This window comes from Trichogramma pretiosum, unplaced genomic scaffold, assembly GCF_000599845.2.
Source record: "Trichogramma pretiosum strain Unisexual culture from Peru unplaced genomic scaffold, Tpre_2.0 scaffold9, whole genome shotgun sequence".
Classification (NCBI taxonomy): domain Eukaryota; kingdom Metazoa; phylum Arthropoda; class Insecta; order Hymenoptera; family Trichogrammatidae; genus Trichogramma; species Trichogramma pretiosum.
This window is the reverse complement of record NW_019641697.1, coordinates 99,342-120,896: the sequence shown is the minus strand read 5'-3', so window position 1 is coordinate 120,896 and position 21,555 is coordinate 99,342. Positions and strand designations below refer to the sequence as shown.

The 21,555-nt window shown below is 30.9% G+C and overlaps 2 protein-coding genes across 3 annotated transcripts; one reads left to right on the top strand and one right to left on the bottom strand.

The window, feature by feature from the left end:
• Nucleotides 1-1,648: 1,648 nt before the first annotated feature.
• Nucleotides 1,649-10,472, bottom strand: LOC106651484 (translation initiation factor eIF-2B subunit delta). The gene is made up of 5 exons (XM_014370004.2): nucleotides 9,506-10,472; nucleotides 6,572-6,699; nucleotides 5,754-5,931; nucleotides 3,215-3,395; nucleotides 1,649-1,917 (listed from the first exon to the last, which is right to left on the bottom strand). The coding sequence occupies exons 1-5, from the start codon at nucleotides 10,067-10,069 to the stop codon at nucleotides 1,709-1,711; spliced, it is 1,260 nt and encodes a 419-aa protein (XP_014225490.1). The 5' UTR covers nucleotides 10,070-10,472; the 3' UTR covers nucleotides 1,649-1,708.
• A 2,560-nt stretch (nucleotides 10,473-13,032) lies between these two features.
• On the top strand, nucleotides 13,033-21,195 carry LOC106651399 (T-complex protein 1 subunit gamma). 2 transcript variants are annotated; one of them, XM_014369877.2, is made up of 6 exons: nucleotides 13,033-13,131; nucleotides 13,251-13,301; nucleotides 13,371-13,432; nucleotides 16,651-17,160; nucleotides 17,727-18,354; nucleotides 20,696-21,195. In XM_014369877.2, the coding sequence occupies exons 2-6, from the start codon at nucleotides 13,265-13,267 to the stop codon at nucleotides 21,109-21,111; spliced, it is 1,653 nt and encodes a 550-aa protein (XP_014225363.1). In that variant the 5' UTR covers nucleotides 13,033-13,131; nucleotides 13,251-13,264; the 3' UTR covers nucleotides 21,112-21,195. The 2 variants fall into 2 exon arrangements, with proteins under 2 accessions (XP_014225363.1, XP_023317943.1); XM_023462175.1 differs by having other exon boundaries at nucleotides 13,040-13,170.
• Nucleotides 21,196-21,555: the final 360 nt, after the last annotated feature.

The window sequence follows — 21,555 nt, the reverse complement described above, 5'->3', positions numbered from 1 at the left end:
TTCCGACATAACCGACCGCGAACGGCTACGGCGCTATCTAGCCAAGAAGCATGCAGAGAGGAGAGAAGCAAAGTAGATCCTGACAACATTTCTGGGACTAAATCTCCGCCACATTTTTAAAATATTTTCATGTTTTTTAGGTACGTATAAACATTAATTGCTTCCTCATAGAGGAAGCTCTGTGATAGGCTCGAAAACGATATTTTTTTTATTGTTTTATAATAAATAATCCAAAACTTAATACTAAAAATTACCAGTTACGCGCATTTATAAGGAACAAGGAAAGTATTTTAAGAAAATTATAAAATGCAGAAGTAATGAAAAAAAGGTTTTTGTGTTGTATGCATAATTTGCAGAAAAAAATTTTTTTTAACGAAATTCATTACACGGTTGAAGTTGACGCCTAGACGAAGAAGGCGTAATTCTGTAGTGCGCAATCACGAAAAAAGTAGATTTTTTGAAAGTTTCGGTGACGACAAAGTCACTGCGATTTGAAATATCCGTTAAGAACATTGGTGATAAGAAACAGGTATAGGTTTTAAAATTTTGTTACACTAATACAACACACCATATTAACTTTACTTTATATGATTACAGGAAATGTTATGGTGATTTTAAAATAAATATTTAAATTTTTATAAAAAAACTTTGATCATTATTTAAAAAAAAATTTAATTGGTATTTTATTTTAATGAGGAAGCTCTTTGCCAATGAAATTGCAGCGGTTTTTTTAATAGTTACAGTTCCTTTCACGCCTGGATAGTATAGCCTACAGATTTCTAGTGCTTTGTTACGTACTCAATGAAAATTTCACGAAGATCGGATAAAAATTGACAAAGTTATCGCGAAATAACACAATTTTCCAAATTCAAAATATTCCATTTCCGGTTCATAAGGCCTGCGCGTGCGCATGCACTGACCCGCGCATGCGCATTGACCGTTTTAGGCCAAATCGCAATATTTTTTGGCGGTAATTAAAGGTTTTTTCAATTTTTTTAATAGTTACAGTTCATTTCACGCCAGGATAGTATATCCTACAGATTTCTAGTGCTGTATTATAGTTAACTTCAAAAAAAGTAGAGATTCACCGAATATTTTTAAAATTAATGACTCGAAGTTGTTTTTTTGCTTCCTTATAGAGGAAGTCTTGCGATAGGCTTGAAATCGAGATTCGGAACTAGACGTCGTAAGACAATTTGGTTTACATATTTGGAGATTACATCGAATTACCTACAAATGTCTGTATGAGTTTTTTTTCTACTACACTACTAGACAGTACTAGACAGTGAATCAAAATTTAAAAATAACAATATTCACGTGAATAACCGATGCATTTTATTAGTACTATTTTTATGAGGAAGCTCTTTCCCAATAAATTGGCAGCGGTTTTATTACTTTAATGGGTTATTTTGGGTTATTTTGTGATATTTAGTGTGTTTAGATTTTTTCACCGGAAATTTTGTTTCTAGAGATTGTGTCGCGCGGAGATTATGTCGGTAACCTGAAGCAAAGTAGAGACCACTGGTACTTTTCAGGACTACACTCAATCAGCTTTAATGACCGCTATAGAGAGGTTGCACTGTACGTAACTAAAAAAATAGATGTAGAAGGTATATTTTGTAATAGTAGTCATAAGCTTGAATTTTTTGATCATAATCATTTCTTTATTTTCAATCAAAAATTAACAATACTTTCTAATAATAAAAAATTATATTTCAGATGGCTTTAATCGGAGAATAACTGGTATACTAGTACCATGTAATACCGCCAATTCTGTTATAACAGCATTGACTAGATTGGCTGGTGTAACATCGTATGTTATATTCAATAAACTGAGAGATTTTTTCGATTTCCAATTGACAATGCCTCTCTTTCTTATGCAAAATAAAGAATTTTCAAGTAAGAAATCGGGATCTCCTGAAAATGAAAAAGTATGAGTATTAGGTAAAAAGTATGCATAATTTCAAGAATGATTATTGGTGCAAAAAGTAAATAAGGTAAAATTAGAATTTTCCCAAAAAATGTACGTCATTCAAGGTAATTAAAATGTTAACTAGCTTTAATTCTGTCGTTTCAGGGACTATTATTAGCTAGAATAAAAACCAAATAAAAATTTTCATCAATTTTTTTCTGGGTAGTACATGCGATTTCTTAGCCAATGTAGCCAGTTAGAAATAAGTATTCCAAAATATTTTCCTTATACTTTTCGGGGAATTTTTTTATAAAAATAGTTTTTTAATGTCGGACAGTTGATTCCAAATCTACCCGGCCGATATTTACCAAATTTTGCTTATTTTATTGCTAATGTATAAGACAGGATGATTACTTTTTATCTCTGATTTATTATTTACAATTTGTTTACAATATCAACTGTTTGAGCAGTCAATATTATCTACTGTACAGACAAGAAGGAGAGAGAAAAAGAGAGTCGTTATCTCGCGTTGCTATGGGGGATATTTTGTTTGTTCATTCGTAAAATTTTCCGCTCTTTTCAAATTTGAAATAAAAATTAGGGCTTTCCATTTGAAAAATTGATTTTTGGGTCGCTGTAGCTTTGAGGTTAAAGGTAAAATCCAAGATCACCGTTGGATTCCCCGTGAAAAATACGTTAGATATGGGGTTTTTGATTTTTTTCTCCGCATATTTAGCCTGCTTTCAGGAGGTTTCTATGCTTTTGTGACACCCTGTATACTTTATAATGATTCTCTGCATACAGCATGAATCCGTCTTGTTCTGACAGTCCACCTAAAATCTCGAAACAAGATTTTACTTTGAAGCACTCCTTCAAGCGAGCTCTAGTTTCAGAACTATATAATTAAACATTATTATTAAAATACTTTAATATATAGCCTTCAATCTTCAACATTGTGTTCAAAATGTTTACTTATATTTTTAGAAAAAGACCCTGCATTTTTTGCAAGTATAACATAACACAAGCAGCCGAAGTCAGTTGTGTCAACTATCGATCATTGCCTGATTTTTTTATTTCGTTATGATTATTATTATTATTATTATTTACAATTTATTAACCGACCTTGGGTTGAGATCCCGTCTGGCCGTAATTATGATGATGATGATCATTATTTTTATAATAGTATTAGAAACAAGCTTAGAAAAGAGTGTTCACGTGAATGAGACATGTACTATGCGAGGTTTGGTATGATCATACCTTAACATTTATTATCATTTTTTTGAAAGAAAATTTAAAACTTACCTATTTCATTATAAACGAAAGAATCCGTTTGAACCCTTTCACATGATTTATGAGCTCCACAGACAACGAGAACAGGGACACTAAAAGCCTTTGCTGTCAAAGCAATTTGAGATGTTCCGACTCTGGCCATTACAGAACCATTAGCCAAAATTGCATGGGCTCCTAACAAGACTTTATTAACCTGAAAAATGAAGTTTTATAAAGATAAATGATCATGAGCAGCATATCCATCACTTTCAGAGCGTACCGATTGAGTTACAGCGTATAAGCTTCTTCAGAAAATTAATAGTCAAAAATACAACCTCGGGAGAGACGATTCGACTCTTAGGTGCTTGCTCTTAATGAGTAGCTGAAAGATTTACGGTAGGAAAAATAACAAAATGAAAAATAAATTATGCTTAAGTGTTTGTGCAGGGTGGTCAATGGGTCGGATCATCTCGCCCGAGGTTTTACTTGTGACCATTAATGTTCTGAAGAAGTGTACGCGACCCTGGTACTGTAGCTTCAACGGTTCGCTCTGAATATTACGACAAGGGAGCTGTATTTTGCAAAAACGCTAAAAAAAAGTAGAAAAAATTGAATACGCAAAGTGTACAAAAAAAGCTCACAGTAACATTTGTATTTTAGAGAATAATAAAGATTTTGAAGTTTTGAAAAATGCAATGGAAATAGGACAAACAATTACACTCGAAAATATTTTTTTTTTCTATTTTAAGCCCCTTTTGTCCTTTTAATTCTCTACCTCTAAAATTTTTTGGCAAGAAATTTTAGCATAAAACTTCTTTTAATAAAGTGCCAGTATCCAAAGAAGTTATCTGTAAGCATTACATTTTTTAAAAAGATTGCAAACGGAGGTAATCTTTTTTAGAAAAATACCAAACAGCAATAAAAATGATTAATTTCGATTACTCATTTCGAAAAAGAATAATCTGCGTTCGGAACTTCAATCCTAGCGTTTCATTGGAATGAGTTTTGCAAATATTCATCTATGAAGGGACAAGTTGAGTTCTTAGAAGTTTAAACAAAGCGTAGAAGTAGCATCGTGCTAAACAGAGGTAGTGGCATTATGTTGTACGTAAGTTAGCCCATTAAGTCCCACGGACGTTTTTTTGCCCCTTCGAATATGTAATCAGGACCAAACTGACACAAGATTTAACAGTAACGAAGCAAAAATTTTGGAATTTTTAAAAGGCTCCTGTAACTCTTAGAAAACGGGAGACTCGAATGAAAGTTATTTTGCCTTGCAGAAATTATAAGCTTTTCAGCGATACAAATTATAATATGGGTTTCTAAACACCGAAGAAGTATTTAGCTTAACAGCATTTCATTTTAAACGAGTTTTATTGATTGTTACTATTTCACGTTGCGTATTACATGATGCGCAGTTACAGAAAGCACATATTGTAGAACACTTTACACCAATTAAGCCACCAATATGAAAGAACAAAAAGTGATTAAAACTGATTAAAAAACATGAATTTTTTTTAGAAGTTTTTGAGCAAGTTTTGAAGTTTTCTAAAAAACAGTCATATAAAAAAATTGCTTCGAAAATTCTTGAAAAGTGCACACGTGTTTTTGGTCAATCCTAAGCACTTATGGATCTATAATACTTTTTACTAAGTGCTTCGTTTTCAAATTAAATATTCCAAAATTTTTTTTATATTTTCGTGTTCAGATCACAATTTTACGTGGTTAGATTTTATCGTCTCCAATCTAAATCGAACCTAACTTTTAGTTAAGGTATCGAGGACACGATATTTACACGTAAACCATACAATTTTAAATGATTTTCATTTGGAAAATCAAAAAACCGAAAGAAATGTTTTTTGAAAATCACTTTTTTTAGATAAATTCAAGAATAACTTTTGATCTGCTCCTTTATTTTTGTAAATCTGAGGTCAGATTCTGAAAGGGCATTAAATGATACATAAAAAAATGTTAATCACATATCCTTTAAACTACATTCTTACCAAAAGTTTTGTGGGCGAAATAAGGGCAAAAAACGTCTTTTTGGTACTTAATGATGCTAGGTATAAAATAGTACTTTATAGCACTGCGTGGCATAAGTTCAAATTTATGCGCCCTTTCTGATGCATAAGTCGCACTTTTTGATGCCAGAATGTGCGACTTATGCCACCAGAAAGCGTGTCATAAACGTGAACTTATGCCCCACAGTACTATAAACCAGTGCCACTCCAATTACGTATATGCTTTTTCTGCAAAATGAGTTATATACAGCTATTGCAAAAGCATATACAGGCCTAAGAAAGTAAAGAAAAGCTTAAAGCAGTAAAAAAAACTATTTTTTCCCACTCTAACCTCAAATACGCAACTTTGCCGCTAATTTCAGGCTCTTGTAGGAAAAAATAATATCATCAACTAGTGCAGATATGGTTTTTTAACAAAACTCGTGACAGCACTCGCCTTCGGCTCGTGATCCCTCGTTTCGCTAAAAACCCATAGCTGCACCCGTTGAGAAATATGCTATTAAATACTTAATTTTAAAGAAAACGTAATTTATTAACTTATCAGTAATTACCTGTGGCATAACAAAACTCAAAGCATTCATCATCATGTAGGAACAGTCAATGCCATGCTTAGACAAACGTCTTAAAAGTTCTCTACCTTCTAACCAAGGATGTCCGTCAACAACTATAATTTTCAAATTTTTTCCTGTTTTGTGAGCATCAAGTAAAATTGAATAGATCAGCGACGAACTGAAAACATCATAAAACATTTAATTATAGAAACTTGTACATGAAGCAAATAAGAACGGTTTTGGAACTGGTCAAGATTTGTTGCATGGATTAAATTTGTATCTTAACATGTTTTCTTATACCAGATCCTACAAAAATAAATCTTAAGCAAGATCTTGCCTACGATAATCGACACAAAGATTAAGAGACTGACAATTTTAAGAGCGCTTACAGATTCACATAGACTCTTATTATACCAATATTAGATGAAACTTTTTGAAAAAATTAAAGTTTTGTTTAATATTTTAAAGTAAGATCTTAGTAGAAGATCAATAATAAATGTGTTGAAAGGATGAGAAAAGTTGTACTTTAATAGCACATTTTTCCTTTTGTTTGATAAATTTGATATAAAATAAAGGATTTATTTGAATCTCAAGTGCCCTTAAAATAAACTTGAATCAGTTTTTAAATGATTTATTTCCTAATGACCTTAAAATTTTAAAATAGCAATAGAAAATTATAAGTATAACTTCCAACTTATGTAAATCACTTTTCGGATATTTACGTACACTCTGTAAGATTATACTTATTTAATTTGTGTTATATTTAAAATTTTTTCCCGATTAACGTAATAAATTTTACAAATAAAATTTATACTTACAATCCATACACTACCAGAGTATCTTGATACATGATTTTTTTATTAATGGAATTAGATATTGCTCTATCTGCCAATAATATTTGTTCTTCCATGTAATCGTCAATAATGTTGGTTAATTTCCTTTTTACCTAATTGCAAAATGATTAAAATTATTAGTACAGACTTTCAAAATCAATTTATGATGAAAAATTACAGTGGTTTTTTTTTAAATTAAACCATTAAGGTGATGCCTTGGCCACAATTTTTACCGACCGAGCACGGAAAATGTAAATTGAAACAACTTTTTTACTAGACCGATTTTCGAAAAACGGCTTTGTGGAGCCCTCCGTACTGTAGCTGTGAATAACTGCACCAAATTTCAGCCAATTTCATCGGATATTTTTCCCGGAAAACAGGATCGAAAATTTTGATTACTGTTTGCAGCATAAAAAATTTTGATCCTGTTTTCCGGGAAAACTATCCGATGAAATTGGCTGAAATTTGTCGCAGTTGTTCGCAGCAACAATACGGAGGGCTCCACAGAGCCGTTTTTCGAATATCAGCCTGGAAAAAAAGTTACGAAAATATACATTTTCTGTGCTCTGTGCTGCTTCTGTGCAATTGTGGTTAAGGCATCACCTTAAGAAAAATATAAAGATTACACTTAAGGGTCCTCTTTACACGATGTGAAATGCTCAGTCGGTAACACCAGCTACCTAGTTATATTTATGTTCAGTCTGAAAAATTGTAAATGTTATTCGCAAATAATCGAGTTGACGCACATTTCTAATACACTTATTAACATTGTGGTCGAGTTTTATCCAATTCCATGCATTATTCAAGGAGAAAAACGAAAACTACGAATAATCATGATCAATGTTATTTATAGGTTATGATTATTCGTAGTTTTCGTTTTTCTCCTTGAATAATGCATGGAATTGGATAAAACTTGACCACGATGTTAATGAGTGTATTAGAAATGTGCGTCAACTCGATTATTTGCGAATAACATTTCCAATTTTTCAGACTGAACATAAATATAACTAGGTAGCTGGTGTTACCGACTGAGCATTTCACATCGTGTATAGAGGACCCTTAAATCGATTGCATTTCAAAGGTCTCCCTTGAAAAAATTCCTGTAGGATCCCGTGAAATATCTACGGGAGTCGTACAAACTAAACATAACATTGTATTCATATAAAACATAAGTCATTATCGTGATTCCTTAATGGCAACTTGGCTAAAAAAATCGAAAACTTGATTTTTTGCAAACATTTTAACATTTTTTTTTGTTTAAATACCTATAACTTTTTTATTATGCAAAAATTCGAAATTTTGAGCTCAGTTTATAAAAGGGCATTAAATTTTACATTACAACAGGTGCGTGCAAAATGTTTTTGAGGCCTAAAACTACGAAACAAATCGCCTCGAGAGCCAAAAAAAAATCAAGCCTTTTCGTCATGAATGGGTTAAATTTGAATACCAGTGAATTCTGAAAAATTTTATTTTTCAATTGAACTTAATGTATAATATTTTCACATGACACGATTTGCTACTTTGTAAGAATTATGTACACTTGAGTGACACTAATTTGGTAACAAGCAGAAAAAGTAAATCTAGTGAAGTTGGAGTTTGGCTATGCCAATTCATGTACTATTATTATCACGAATTTTAGTAAAATGACCTCTTGGGTTGTTATATTAAAATTTTTAAGTTATTTCTAAATTAAAGTCCCTCAAGCATACATGACTGAAATCAAATACCTAACATTTTTCTGATTATAAAATTAAAAATAAAGTTTTACTTCTGGGTCTACTTGGTATTGAGAATCTAATTTAGAATGAAAGCAATATCAAGAAATAGGTGGTAGAATAAAATTTTGAATTTTCCCATGTACTTTAAATATGACTTTTGAAGAATTATGATGAAAATACGCATGAAGGGGATGAATTGAGTATAGGTTTACATAAAAACATTTATTCTTCTTGATATTTGTCTGTACAACGTGAACGTGGAAAATTCATAAAAATAAAAAGAAAAACCATGTTTTCGATTTGTACAAATTGTCTCCGTTAGTCTGCTGATGACTAAAAATTGAGCAAAAGTTACATCACCAAAAGAATCATCAATTTTGGCCTAATTGAACGAGACAACTAAATGTTTTTTGGACTTTCATGGTATTATATGCTATTTTATCATCTTTACATTTACCCCGGAAAAGCAGAATAAAAAGCAAAATAACATAAAAAAATGTAGTTCATTATAATCAACATATTTATACTAGAGTTAGCGTAGGGGAACACATCAGTCATGTGTGATCAATGGTCAGCGGCATGCGTTACTATCCAAGTGTGTTAATAGACTGAAGAAAAAAATTAGCTTATACAAAGTACCATATTCATGTATTTTCAATGTAAAATAGTTGATTTAATTTTCAGTTTACTTAAATTCAATTGTTAACAGTAAAATCAATCATGTTTTACAGAAAAAAAAATTTTGTTTGAATTATTTATAAAAAATATCAAATAATAACTAGAATTATATAAATAATGCTTTAATTTTAAATAATAAAAAAACCTATACAAGAAAATACTTTATCACATTTTCTCATTACTCAATTAATATTTTGCTAAAATGCTGTTGAAAATTATTAATCTTGTCAATACTGCTTATTAATTAAATGTGTCACTATTATCGTAATGATAGAATTTTCAAATTAAATTGTACTTTTCTTCTTCAAGCTCACAAATTTATAATTACAATTATAATTACAATTATAACATTACTATAACTACAACGTCATAACAATCATAACTATATTGTATGTTAATTTTTGTATATGTAACAATAATATAGTTTAATTTAATAACTTTTAAATTGCGCGTATTTTTTTTTAATAATGATTGCAGATTATTAAATTTAGAATTCATTTTATTTTATTTGAAAAATACTTACTTCATCATCAGTCATAGTGAGTGGAAGTTGAGATATTCGACCTTCAAGATGTGCTGTAGAAGCTAACAACATGTTTGCTGAACTTGGACGACATGCATCCAGATAACTTAGTGCTTCTTGAATACTATTCTTAAGCCCTCTGGTAAAATCAACATTCGTTGGTTTTGTATAATCATTAATCAAGTCTTTGATAGCATTTAAATAAGCAAGACATCTGGAATTGGTTCCAACTATAATTTTATTAGCATACTTAATTCCTAATTTTAATATTGAAGGATGAACGTTAAAATTTTTTGGATTCAAAATAATTGACGAGTTTTTGCTATAAGAGTATAAATGTTTGAATAATTTCACTTCACAGACACTATCTTTAGTATTGTTTGTTTTTTTACATTGGGGACGGACACGCACAGGATTAGCTGGAGCAGTTGACACTTTATCATCTTGAGATTTCAACACTTTTTTATTTTCATTAATTTGTTTTTTTGCAGCACGCTGTGCTTCTTGTTTTAACCTCCTCTCAGCCCTTAATTCCGACCGCGTTTTCCCTTCGGTTTGTATCATTTTTTTTACTTAAATACGTAAATACACGTACTCGAACTTAGTTTATATTACTCACAATTATAGTAAAACGTTTATTCGCTGATAATTCTTGAGAACAATCAACAAGTCACCCGAAAAAATTAATGAGAAAACTAATGCTACGAAATAGTAATGTGCGGGTACAATTGCCTAGTGCGCTGCGGCCTGCGAGTAAGTTATTCATTCCTCACTGAAAGATGACAAAAACGAACAAGTATATGACTGTAAGTTTACAGTGAGCACACGCCGCTCGAGTGAACGCTATTCATAATTGGTTTCAAACTTATCATAAATGTTGAATGTTATCATCAATGCATGATAATGATAATTAATGGAACAACTAATTAATTTTATATGAATATGAATATAAAGAACAATACAAAAATTTATCAATTTAGAAAGGATACTCTAGCAGAAGATATTTGTCAAAAATGTTATAACTCAGTACGCTAGCGCCGTGAGTGAGCTAAGTCAGAATTTTGCTTCACGGTCAATCATTACTGGATATAGTCTAGGAGCTACACAGGTTCCCGCTTCAAAATGAATCCCGAAACCGAAACGAAAGTGTTTTCCTCGTATTTTTTCCCGCTGAACACAAATTTCGGAGGTGGACATCGATCCGAGTGGTCAATTTTTTGTTATAAACAATTTAATTGTTTAAACGGCCATAACTCGAAAACTATTGAAGATAATTAATTAAAACAATTTTCCGTCATTCTATTCTAAATGAAAAAACGAAGAAATTGAATTTTTAAACGTAAAAATCGGTTCATTAGAAAAAAAGTTATGGCCAATTTTGTGTTTTTTTATCAAGTCGAGCCAAATCTGCTACATTCGAGTTTTCAACGATTTTTAATTCGTTACATATGCATCGGACGAAAAAATGACAAGAGAAACTTTTTGTTTAGAATTGTCCATGGAGTCGAAAAATATTTTTATTTTGCAAAAAAAACAGTTTTTTCTCAATAACAATTATTTGTTTATTTTGTTTATGTAAAAAAATAATCTTTTCCTCGTATTTTTTTCTGCTGGACACGAGTTAAGAGGTTGGCAATCGATCTGAGTCGCCGTTCAGTTGTTATTAACAATTTATGAAAAATTCAATTGAGGAAAAATAAAAAATAACAAACTTTTCATTTATTAATTACTAAAAACAGTATAAAAATTAAATATTATTACATGTATTCTGTGCTCAAATTTTTGTAAATGTAAAAAGTTAGATACGTGTAATAATATGTAATGGCTCGACTTGATAAAAAAACACAAAATTGGCCATAACTTTTTTCTAATGAACCGATTTTGACGTTTAAAAATTCAATTTCTTCGTTTTTTCATTTAGAATAGAATGACGGAAAATTGTTTTAATTTATCTTCAATAGTGTTCGAGTTATGGCCGTTTAAACAATTAAATTGTTTATAACAAAAAATTGACCACTCGGATCGATGTCCACCTCCGAAATTCGTGTTCAGCGGGAAAAAATACGAGGAAAACACTTTCGTTTCGCTTACGGGATTCATTTTGAAGCGGGAACCTGTGTGGCTCCTAAACTAATACTTTATGCTATATAAAAGTTTATAAAACTTTATAAAAATGTATAAGTATTTATGAGAGTTTCTAAATATTGATAAACGTTTACAAAAGTATATGGACAATTACATTGAAAATTGAGAATCTACGAAATTTTAGCTCTTCCTTAAAAAAATTTCGCCGGATTCTACAGGAAATTTTTTCAAGGATTTAGATCTATCCCTCATGACTCCCTACAAAATTTTATTCTGCTTTTCTGAGGTGAATTTAAAATAAGATCGGAATTATGAAATTTATTATAAAATTTGGCAAGTAATTCCAGTTTGTCGTAAAAAAAATTTAAATAACATAACAGTGAAAATAGCTTTAAGAATAGCCGTAGGAGTGACATTGCTTTGTATGATAGAAGTTATTACTTTTTTTAAAAAAATTATATTTCAAAAACCAAAATCTTATGTCATATCTATACTACAATACACAGAATATTTCCTGACAAGATCATCGGAAACCAAAAATTTGACATATTATAGTTCGTTATTATAAGTAATTTGCGTACATCTATTTTTTATTTTACAAAAATTTTGATTTTATTATTCGGATCCCGTGGCTGGACACGGAACGCCGTGTCGAGCATGCAAAAATAGTAATTTACGATACAAGTGCCATAAGTAACACTTTTTGGCACAGCGTAGTTTAGGGCCCGAGCGCAGCGCGAGAATAACTTTCGATGCGAATCCACACGAAATCTACGTGGGTGGATAAATTTTGAGCATCTTTTGACGCGTTAGCACGTAATATGACCGCATTAACTTCAATTCGGATCGAATAATGGGACTTGTTTATTCATTGATTTTATATATTATGAAATTTACAATATTTTTTTATCAATTCCCAGTAGCGTCAAGACAAACATTTCTTTTAATGCTGATCATTATTTAAAGTGTTATAAAGGGTCGAAAAACTGTCATTTTAATTTCTTGCACCCAAAATTTTTAAATTTTCAGAACAAATTAATTCTATAGAGTGCTTTAAAAAATTACTATGACCTGGTAAAAGCTCGTCAAAAATATAATATCTTGCAATTTGCCTCGAAAAAAAATTTAGAATAAAGATAAAAATAAAATTTAAAAGGATCATAATATAAATCAGAAACGCTTTTTCCGATTCAATACAAATCTCAGAACCCTATTTACCCACATTTACGTTACTTCAAATTCAAATTATTTCATTGATAATGTTCATATATTTTGTTTATTATAACAGTCTAGGCTAAAGCTGTAAATGATCTAGTAATAATAACAATTATTAATCAGCAAGTTCAGATAGCAATTTTGCATTCCTCCGAAACATCCTTATTGTGTTGATCGTGTTATTGTAGAACGGTACTTATGTATCTAAACTGAAACCATTGCAAGACCTTAATTTTTAGCGTTCGTATCCATGTGGACGTGCAAATAACTTTTTGCTGATCTGATACTACTATTCGTGTATTACCAATTTTGGAGCTCGAAAGATTGTAAGCCAACACTTTTTCTAGTGAATCACGTAAAAAAAAAGTATTTACCTGATGTTAAGTTCTCAAGAATACGTTTTTGCATTCAATTAATTACTGACAAAATTTTGTAAATTTTTCAGACTCAATATTCAAAATGTTTGGACCAGGTTCAGCTCCTATTGTAGTGCTTAGTATGTAAATTTTTCGGAAATATTTTTAGATATTTAAATCAATTATTATTGTACCATATATTTTTGCAGGTCAAAATACTAAACGTGACTCTGGTAAAAAAGTTCAAAAAGAAAATATTCAAGCTGGAAAGGTATGCTTCAATTGTCATTTGATCTAGAAATATAGAATATCTCACCAATTTTCTAACACAATGATGAAGCAAATTACTGCTCTATTTTTACATAATTCTATTTTTGTCATGGCTAGTAAGTCATGATATTATCAGTGATGTATAGTTTTCTTAATTAATTCTCCCCAAAAATTTTACTTACGTTGATTTTACCAATTTATAACCTATTATTTCTGTAATATTTGGGTATGTTGAAAGCTCACAAAATTATCTAAGGTTCAAATTACATGTATTTACATAGTAAAATTGTTTTCTCTCAATATTGACAATGCTATAATATCAAAACGATAAATACTTTATTCATACTGGTTTATAAAAGCAAGGTTTTGAATTTTTTAATTTTGATTTATATTTACATTTTTTACTTTCTTTAATATCTATAAAGAATTATATCGAGGATTTAACATACATTATTGTTTCCTATCTGTTTTTAGTTAAGTACAATGTTTTGTGGGACATGATAAAAATGAAAGGTGTATGATCTATTGTATTATTTTTAAAAAAGTTTAGGTTGTCGCCTTGAAATTTTTTTTCTCATTTAAAATAATTCTTAAATTAGTTAAAATAAAGGTTAATTTCCTATATATGATTCATTTTTCATAGAAACACGCATTAACAATGAAGGTTATTTTTATTCTCCTTCATCAATCAAGTTGAGACACATTATGAATTGTAGTAATCATTTCCAATAAGATCTCAAAAATTTTCTTTTATTAATATTAGCTCATCATGATGATAATAAATGTAATAACATTAATTGATTCTTTTATTTGTTCTATCCTCAAAGTTTTTCTCAAGAGTTCTACCAAACCTTTTTGTTTGCAGTAAATATAATTTTATTTTTATTGATGATTTTAACATTGGTATACTACCTTCCAGTTTCTACATATTAGAATTCCATGTAATGTAATACGGAAACTTTAGTAATCTGTAAGTGTCAATACTGACATATTGAGTACTGAGTTTTAAGGTTGAAAATAATATCACGATAGTAGGATTTTGAGGTGTAATAGAATTTTCATTCAATTATCTTGAAAAAACCAACTGTACTGAATAGCCCACCTATTATTTATCAAATTTCAACCAAAGAATATAAAATGACATCAACTTTACCTCATTAAAATAATTGGTTTTTAGTGTAAGCGATTTCACAATCTTACTGTTGATATGTTACATTTGTATTTTGAGTTTTTGTGCTTAAAAATTGTAGCGATAATTAATTTAAGTATGGTCGTATCTGCATCCCATTTTTTTTTTCAAAATATAAATTATATTAATATTTGTATGTTTTTAACAAAAGTTATAGAATTAGCCCTCAAAATTACATAAGATCCATAACATTCTGCTGATATTAATGCCAAAGATTATTAAGGTTTTTTTCACAAAATTTGAAAATTCATAAAACTGTCAAGAATTATGATGATTAATTTTTTCAATATACCTTGAAAATTTACAAGTTCTTTTTTCCTAATTTTTCTAACGAATCTTTAATTCCAAATAAGATAATTTTAATCTAATTTATAACTCTCTAATCTACTTTCATAAATTATTTGATATGCTTGCAAGGGGTGAATTTCAATTTTACAGTCCTTTATTTCTACAATAGCAAGGTTTATAATCTGGCAGATTTTTCTGAGAGATTTATAAATTCATGAGGTTTATACATTTTCTTATAGTTCACATGCATAATTCTGAATGTTGTGCAGAATTATTGTTTTTTAGAATCATTAAATGTTTAATTTAAACAATATTTTGACAACATCCACTGCATAGTTATAGGTGTACTTATATCAATTGAGTGAAGAAGAATATTAAACAAGAATATCATATTACTTGTATGACGCATCATGCTTAATTTTTTAGAATCTCATGTGGGTATGCATTCATGCAAATGACTTCCATTTCATTCCTTTTCTACTTTTTTATATACTTTAAGCTATTAACCATTTCACAAAGCATATAAGTCATTATGAGTACCTTATTACATCAATGATATGTTGAGCTAATTGTCACTGTTTTTCAAGCATATGTGATATACAAGAATGATTTTAATGAAAAATGAAATTATTCCTAAAGTTGTATAATGGAACGAATCTTCTGTCATAGGGTAGTTGCTTGCTTGGTTGCATTTAGAAAATAATACCCATTTGAAAACAAATAAATGTATCATGGAGTTATATCAGACTAGCCATTTCAGAGATCTTGACAGATTTTTAAATAAATCTGCCATAAGTTTTCATTAAATATTTTCCATGATTATTATAACAAATTATAGTTAATTTATAAATAGATACTCACTTCTGTGGAATGATTACGTTGTTTGCAAGCTCAAAGTACAAACCAGTACATTGTATCAATTCTAAAATGTATTCTTTTTAAGTTAAAATCACGAATGTCAAGTTAACTTGAACAATGACCCATTAAATTTGGGACGGACGCATTATTTATATTTTTACAATCTAAGACTTTTACATTTTCACATTTTTTATACTTTTTAAATAGTCAAAAGTTGTGATTGATTAAAAAAAAAAAAAAAAAAACGGCGTTATGTAGAGAAAATTTTTTTATTACGTTTAATTCGCGGGATTTCCAGTTTTCCATACTTTTTGTGTCATCTTGTATAGTACTTAAGGCTCAAAGGGCGCTTAAAATCGACAAAAATTTTATTCAATTTTTTGAATGTAATTCTCTTCCCTTTTCCATTGTATTTTTTAAAATATAATAAAGGTAATTTTTCATTGAGGTCTTGCCTTCTGAGACAAGGAAGTACCGAGAGCTCGGACTTGAATTCGGTCGAACGCAAAGGCACTTTCGATGAATTTTTGCTTTGTAGGGTGCTCAGGTCAGAAGTGGTTCCGATTCCACTTTAAACTTTAGAACCATTTGTGGTATGCACATATAACTGTAGGGACGTCTAATTATAACACAATAATCAAGTATATAATGTAATCAGAACGGTGATCACTAAAGAGAAATCTTAAGGCGAGAAAAAAAAGAGAAGAGTACAAGCTGTGCGAACCTATAATTTTGAAAAAAAGCGATCAAAAGATTGTCGCAGTCGCTCACTTAATTGTTTTTTCAAAGAGTTCTTTTCGTATTTCAACTCAAATAAATTTTTTCCATATAAAAATTCTATGAATACAATTATAAATCATAAAAGTAACTAATTAATTTTCTAGGCAATAGCCGATGTAATTAGAACATGTTTGGGACCTCAAGCTATGTTGAAAATGTTGATGGACCCAATGGGTGGTATTGTCATGACTAATGATGGAAATGCTATCTTGCGGGAAATAACTGTACAACATCCTGCTGGAAAATCAATCATTGAAATAGCTCGTACTCAAGATGAAGAAGTAGGAGATGGAACTACATCTGTTGTTATTCTAACTGGAGAAATCCTTACTAAGGCGGAACCATTTTTAGATCAAGGATTACACCCTACGACTATTATAAAAGCCTATAAGTTGGCCCTCGAAGATATGATAGCTATTGCAAAAGACGAGTTGAGTGTAACATTAGATATCAACGACCACGAAAAATTAGCTGAAGTTATAAAATCGTGCGTAGGTACCAAGTTCATAGGAAGATGGTCCAAATTAGTCTGTGAAATTGCTCTCAAAGCAGTTCGAATGATTTCAAGTAAACAGGTTGATCATCAAGAGATCGACATTAAGCGTTACATAAAGGTAAAATTTATTTTTTCTTTCATTAATTTGTTACACCATTAACAAATATATTTTATTTACATTTGCCAATTATGTGAGCTTTAGTTTATCCTTTTAAAGAAAAGTTGAATATTAAATTTTCACAGATGATCAACATCAAGGTGGTTTTAAATACAATTATTTTATGTAAAAAAACTGCTTTTAAAAACGCGTTTACAGTTTTAACTTTCTTTGCCGCCTAAAAAGCAGTGATTCTAACTGTTAAATTCTTAAAGAGTTATGCAGCTATCTACGTTACATTTCATCATAAACTTGTTGGAACTTTGTGCTACTAGAAAATGTAGACTATTTCCCTTTTTACGAATTTTGAAAGGTTCGGAGTTGTATGACGAAATTCTCTATATCATGTAATATTAATTACTATTAAATGCATCAGAAATTCACAATGCCGCATTCAAGTATCGGGGTCTAATAAAGAATGCCCAAAAATACATAATTATGCTGTCACATAAATAAATAAAATTGTAGTCACGAGTTAGTATCGATAAATTATTTTTATTTAACTTTTCATTTTTCATGGTTTTAAGGTTGAAAAACTTCCTGGCGGTTCTATTGAAGAAAGTCATGTTGTATCAGGTATCATGATCAATAAAGATGTTACCCACCCTAAAATGAAAAGATACATCAAAAACCCCCGTATCGTCCTGCTGGATTGTCCATTGGAATACAAAAAAGGTGAATCTCAGACAAACATTGAAATTCTCAAAGAAACTGACTTCACTAGGATTCTGGAACTTGAAGAGGAATACGTAAAAAAATTGTGCGATGAGATAATTGCCGTTAAACCTGATGTTATCTTCACTGAAAAGGGAGTTTCTGATCTTGCACAGCATTATTTACTGAAAGCCAATATTACAGCTATACGCAGACTCCGCAAAAGTGATATGAATAGAATAGCAAGAGCTTGTAATGCCACGATAGTTAATCGCACAGATGAACTCAAAGAAAATCATGTTGGAACTGGAGCCGGATTATTTGAGATTAAGAAAATTAATGATGAATATTTTTGTTTTGTATCTGAATGCATTGAGCCCAAAGCTTGCACCATAGTTCTCAGAGGTGCCAGTAAAGATGTTTTGAACGAAGCAGAAAGAAATATACAGGATGCTCTTCATGTAGCTAAAAACTTGATTCTCGAGCCCAAGTTGGTACCAGGTAAATTTAAATTTTCAGTAGTATCCATATATTTATTTTATAATAATTTTCATAATGTAGGGCTTGAACATAGCAAAGGTTTCCAGACCTTACCAAAAAGCGCTCTCGACCCGTGTATCATCCGATAATTAAGTTTACTTTTGTCCTTTCCTAATGAACACGAGATAAGTACTGAAAGTGAGGTACGCACACCGTGATGACATTCGGGGAGATTGACCGAATTCGGCCTCCTTGAAAAAGCTTGATCATAATTGATTTCCTATTAATTGCATATTCCTAAAAAATGTCAAATGAAACTTTAAACTTTTTAAACGTTAAATTTTTTTTTCATTGGAAAATGTATTATTGTTATAGTAAAATTCTATCAAAGAGAGCAGTTAAGCTCTTAGTGAGAAATCTTTCCCAAAAATATTTTATGCAATAGTACGACGAAAAATGTCTTAGTGCGCAAATAGTATATTTTGTAACAAGTGCGCGAAGCAATTGACTCACCCAGGAGTTGTTTTCACCCGAGCGTAGCGAGGGTGCAAAGACTCCTGGGTGAGTCAACTTCCTCGCGGACTAGTTGCAAACGATATTTTTTAACTCTGCTTGCGAGAAACTAGGGTTTTCTGACGCTTTAAGGTTAGAAAACCCGTGTTTCGCGCACGCAGTGTTAAAAAAGCGTTTATGCAATAGTATGACGAAAAATGTCTTTTTTCGCACATTTTTTAGTGCGCGAAAAGCGTTTTTGGACACTTGTGTGCGGTAAAATGCCCCATTTTGGACACGGGTGTGCGGTAAAACGCCTCATTTAAATGAACGTATTTTTCGCCTAATATTGCATAAAATTTTGTATGAAACACGTGCTCAGCTTTTTGCGCACAGTGTACTCGTGCCGACATGGCCGACACTCGCGTCTTTTTCCGCAAACTCGTGCCCAAAAACGCTTTTCGCGCACTAAAAAATGTGCGAAAAAAGACATTTTTTCCACTTAATAATATGTAAATAGGAAAAAAAGCGTTTTTGGGCACTTGTTACGTAAATAACTATTGGGGTTTCCTAGTACATAATAATAAAGCTCTCTAGATTAACCCATTAACGACCAAAATGCTTGATTTTTATATTGGTTTTCGCAACGATTTTTGTGTAGTTTTAGGCCTTAACAAAATTTCGCACGTACCTCTTTCGATGTAAAATTCAGTGCTCTTTTAGAAACTGAGCTCGAAATTTTGATTTTTTGCGTAATAAAAAAGTGATAGCTACTTATAAAAAAAAAGTAAAAATTTTAGCAAAAATTCAAGTTTCGATTTTTTTTCGCCATGTTACCGCTAAGGAATTACGATATAAACATGATCAGAGGTGATCACGACTATCAAAGTATCTCAGAAAATAACTCATATTCATATAAAACATGACTCATTTGGTACTCGAAAACTATTGAGTTTAGAGAAAAAGTGCACAAAACCAAAATTTGAAAAGTGGTAACAAATAACATAAGGTCGATGCCTGGAATTAAAATATAATCTTTTTCCGCCTCGTCATTTATATCACCGTGACACTAATCTCAATAGAGATTTTATTCACTTATTCCCTGTGAATACCTATTCACAAGCTCAAAAAAGGCTTGAGATGTGATGATTTTTTTCAACTGTCTTTGGGCGGTCAAAGGACTATTACCGGTATAATTTTTTGAAACATCTTTTTTTTATTGCATTTTCGGATTACTTATAATTCTGAGAACTATCTCTTAAAATTCAATACTGGAATTAGGATTTCAAGTCAGTCAAAATTAGGATTAAGTACAAGCATATACACGGCATTCAATGGTAATTGAAAAAATTTCAACGCATTTATCTCGAGATGAGGTTTTTCTTGTATGGCAGACAGTTAAGCTGCGGATCCACTCGGCCGATCTTTAAGAAATTTTACACACTTTTTAATTAACATACAAAAGTGAAATATACTATGAAATTATAGAAAAGAGAAAAACATATAAAGTTTAAAACGATAAAGCACCTAAAAAGTTTTTTTAAAAAAAATTTCCGACCACTGACATTTCGTTATTCAAATCAAATGTTCATTTTTTCTGGTATATTACTCTGTATCAAACACTAATAAAGAAGTGTGTAGAATGTAGTAAAGAATGACCTAGTAGATTTTGAGATCAACTGTCTGCCATTGAAAAATCACTTTGAATGCGGGCTCCGAAAAATAAGAAGAAAAAATAAAAAGAAGTGTTTTGAATAAGAAATATCATGTTTTCTCAATCGGTTAAAGTCCCTTAATAATACTTTTACTAGCTCAAACCAAGTATCATAAACTATACGTAGCGTTTTTACATATTTTTATATGATTTTAGGTGGAGGAGCAATTGAAATATCTTTATCTCGAGCTCTTAACGAAAAAGCTACCACTCTGGCTGGAGTCGAACAGTGGCCATATAAAGCAATTGCTGAATCATTAGAAATTATACCGAGAACTCTAGCTCAAAACTGTGGAGTCAACACTGTTCGTATTTTAACCGAATTAAGATCCAAACATTCATCAAGTGGTAATTCATGGGGCATTCAAGGAGAAACTGGAAAAGTTGTTGATATGAGCGTTCATGGTATTTGGGAACCTCTATCAGTAAAACTCCAAACATATAAAACTGCTATTGAAACAGCTATTCTGTTATTACGCATTGATGATATTGTTTCCGGCAGTAAAAAATCAAGTGGAAACGACGCATCTCAGCAACCATCGCAGATTACAGAGGAGAGCATGAGGGAATAATAATTTTATTTTTACGATGGTGAAAATTAACCAATCTGTATCACTGATTCAATTCTAATAAAATCGATCTTGTTTAATTCTTTACATGATACTTCTTAACTTATTGGAATTTTTGATCCCTCCAAAAGAAGCTCTTCTTCAATTTTTCCGTGAAGAAATTTTTTTGATATTCTTATCCATTTTTTCTAACCTTTCCACAAATGAGTTTGCTCACTTCAAAGTATATACTTTCAGAAAAAAAACATTGGGCTATTACATATTTATTGATATGCCTTTTTGATGTGAAACATCTATATTCGCGTTTGGTGTCAGGGGTAAACCCGTAAAAACCGAGCGTCCGTCCGTCCGAGCGAGCGCAACTTTGGTAGTAGAACTGCCTATACAGCGTCGGTTTGCGCTACGCGCTGTGATTGGCTGCCGCGCCAGCTACAGAACTGCTGCTGC

Excerpts from the sequence above, each read along its gene's own strand:
- LOC106651484 (XM_014370004.2), bottom strand. The coding sequence starts at position 10,069 with ATGATACAAACCGAAGGGAAAACGCGGTCGGAATTAAGGGCTGAGAGG. Across the intron at positions 6,700-9,505 it reads TCACTATGACTGATGATGAA|GTAAAAAGGAAATTAACCAA; the intron begins GTAAGTATTTTT and ends TTTTGCAATTAG. Across the intron at positions 5,932-6,571 it reads ACTCTGGTAGTGTATGGATT|TTCGTCGCTGATCTATTCAA; the intron begins GTAAGTATAAAT and ends TGATGTTTTCAG.
- LOC106651399 (XM_014369877.2), top strand. The coding sequence starts at position 13,265 with ATGTTTGGACCAGGTTCAGCTCCTATTGTAGTGCTTA. Across the intron at positions 13,302-13,370 it reads AGCTCCTATTGTAGTGCTTA|GTCAAAATACTAAACGTGAC; the intron begins GTATGTAAATTT and ends ATATTTTTGCAG. Across the intron at positions 13,433-16,650 it reads AAAATATTCAAGCTGGAAAG|GCAATAGCCGATGTAATTAG; the intron begins GTATGCTTCAAT and ends TTAATTTTCTAG.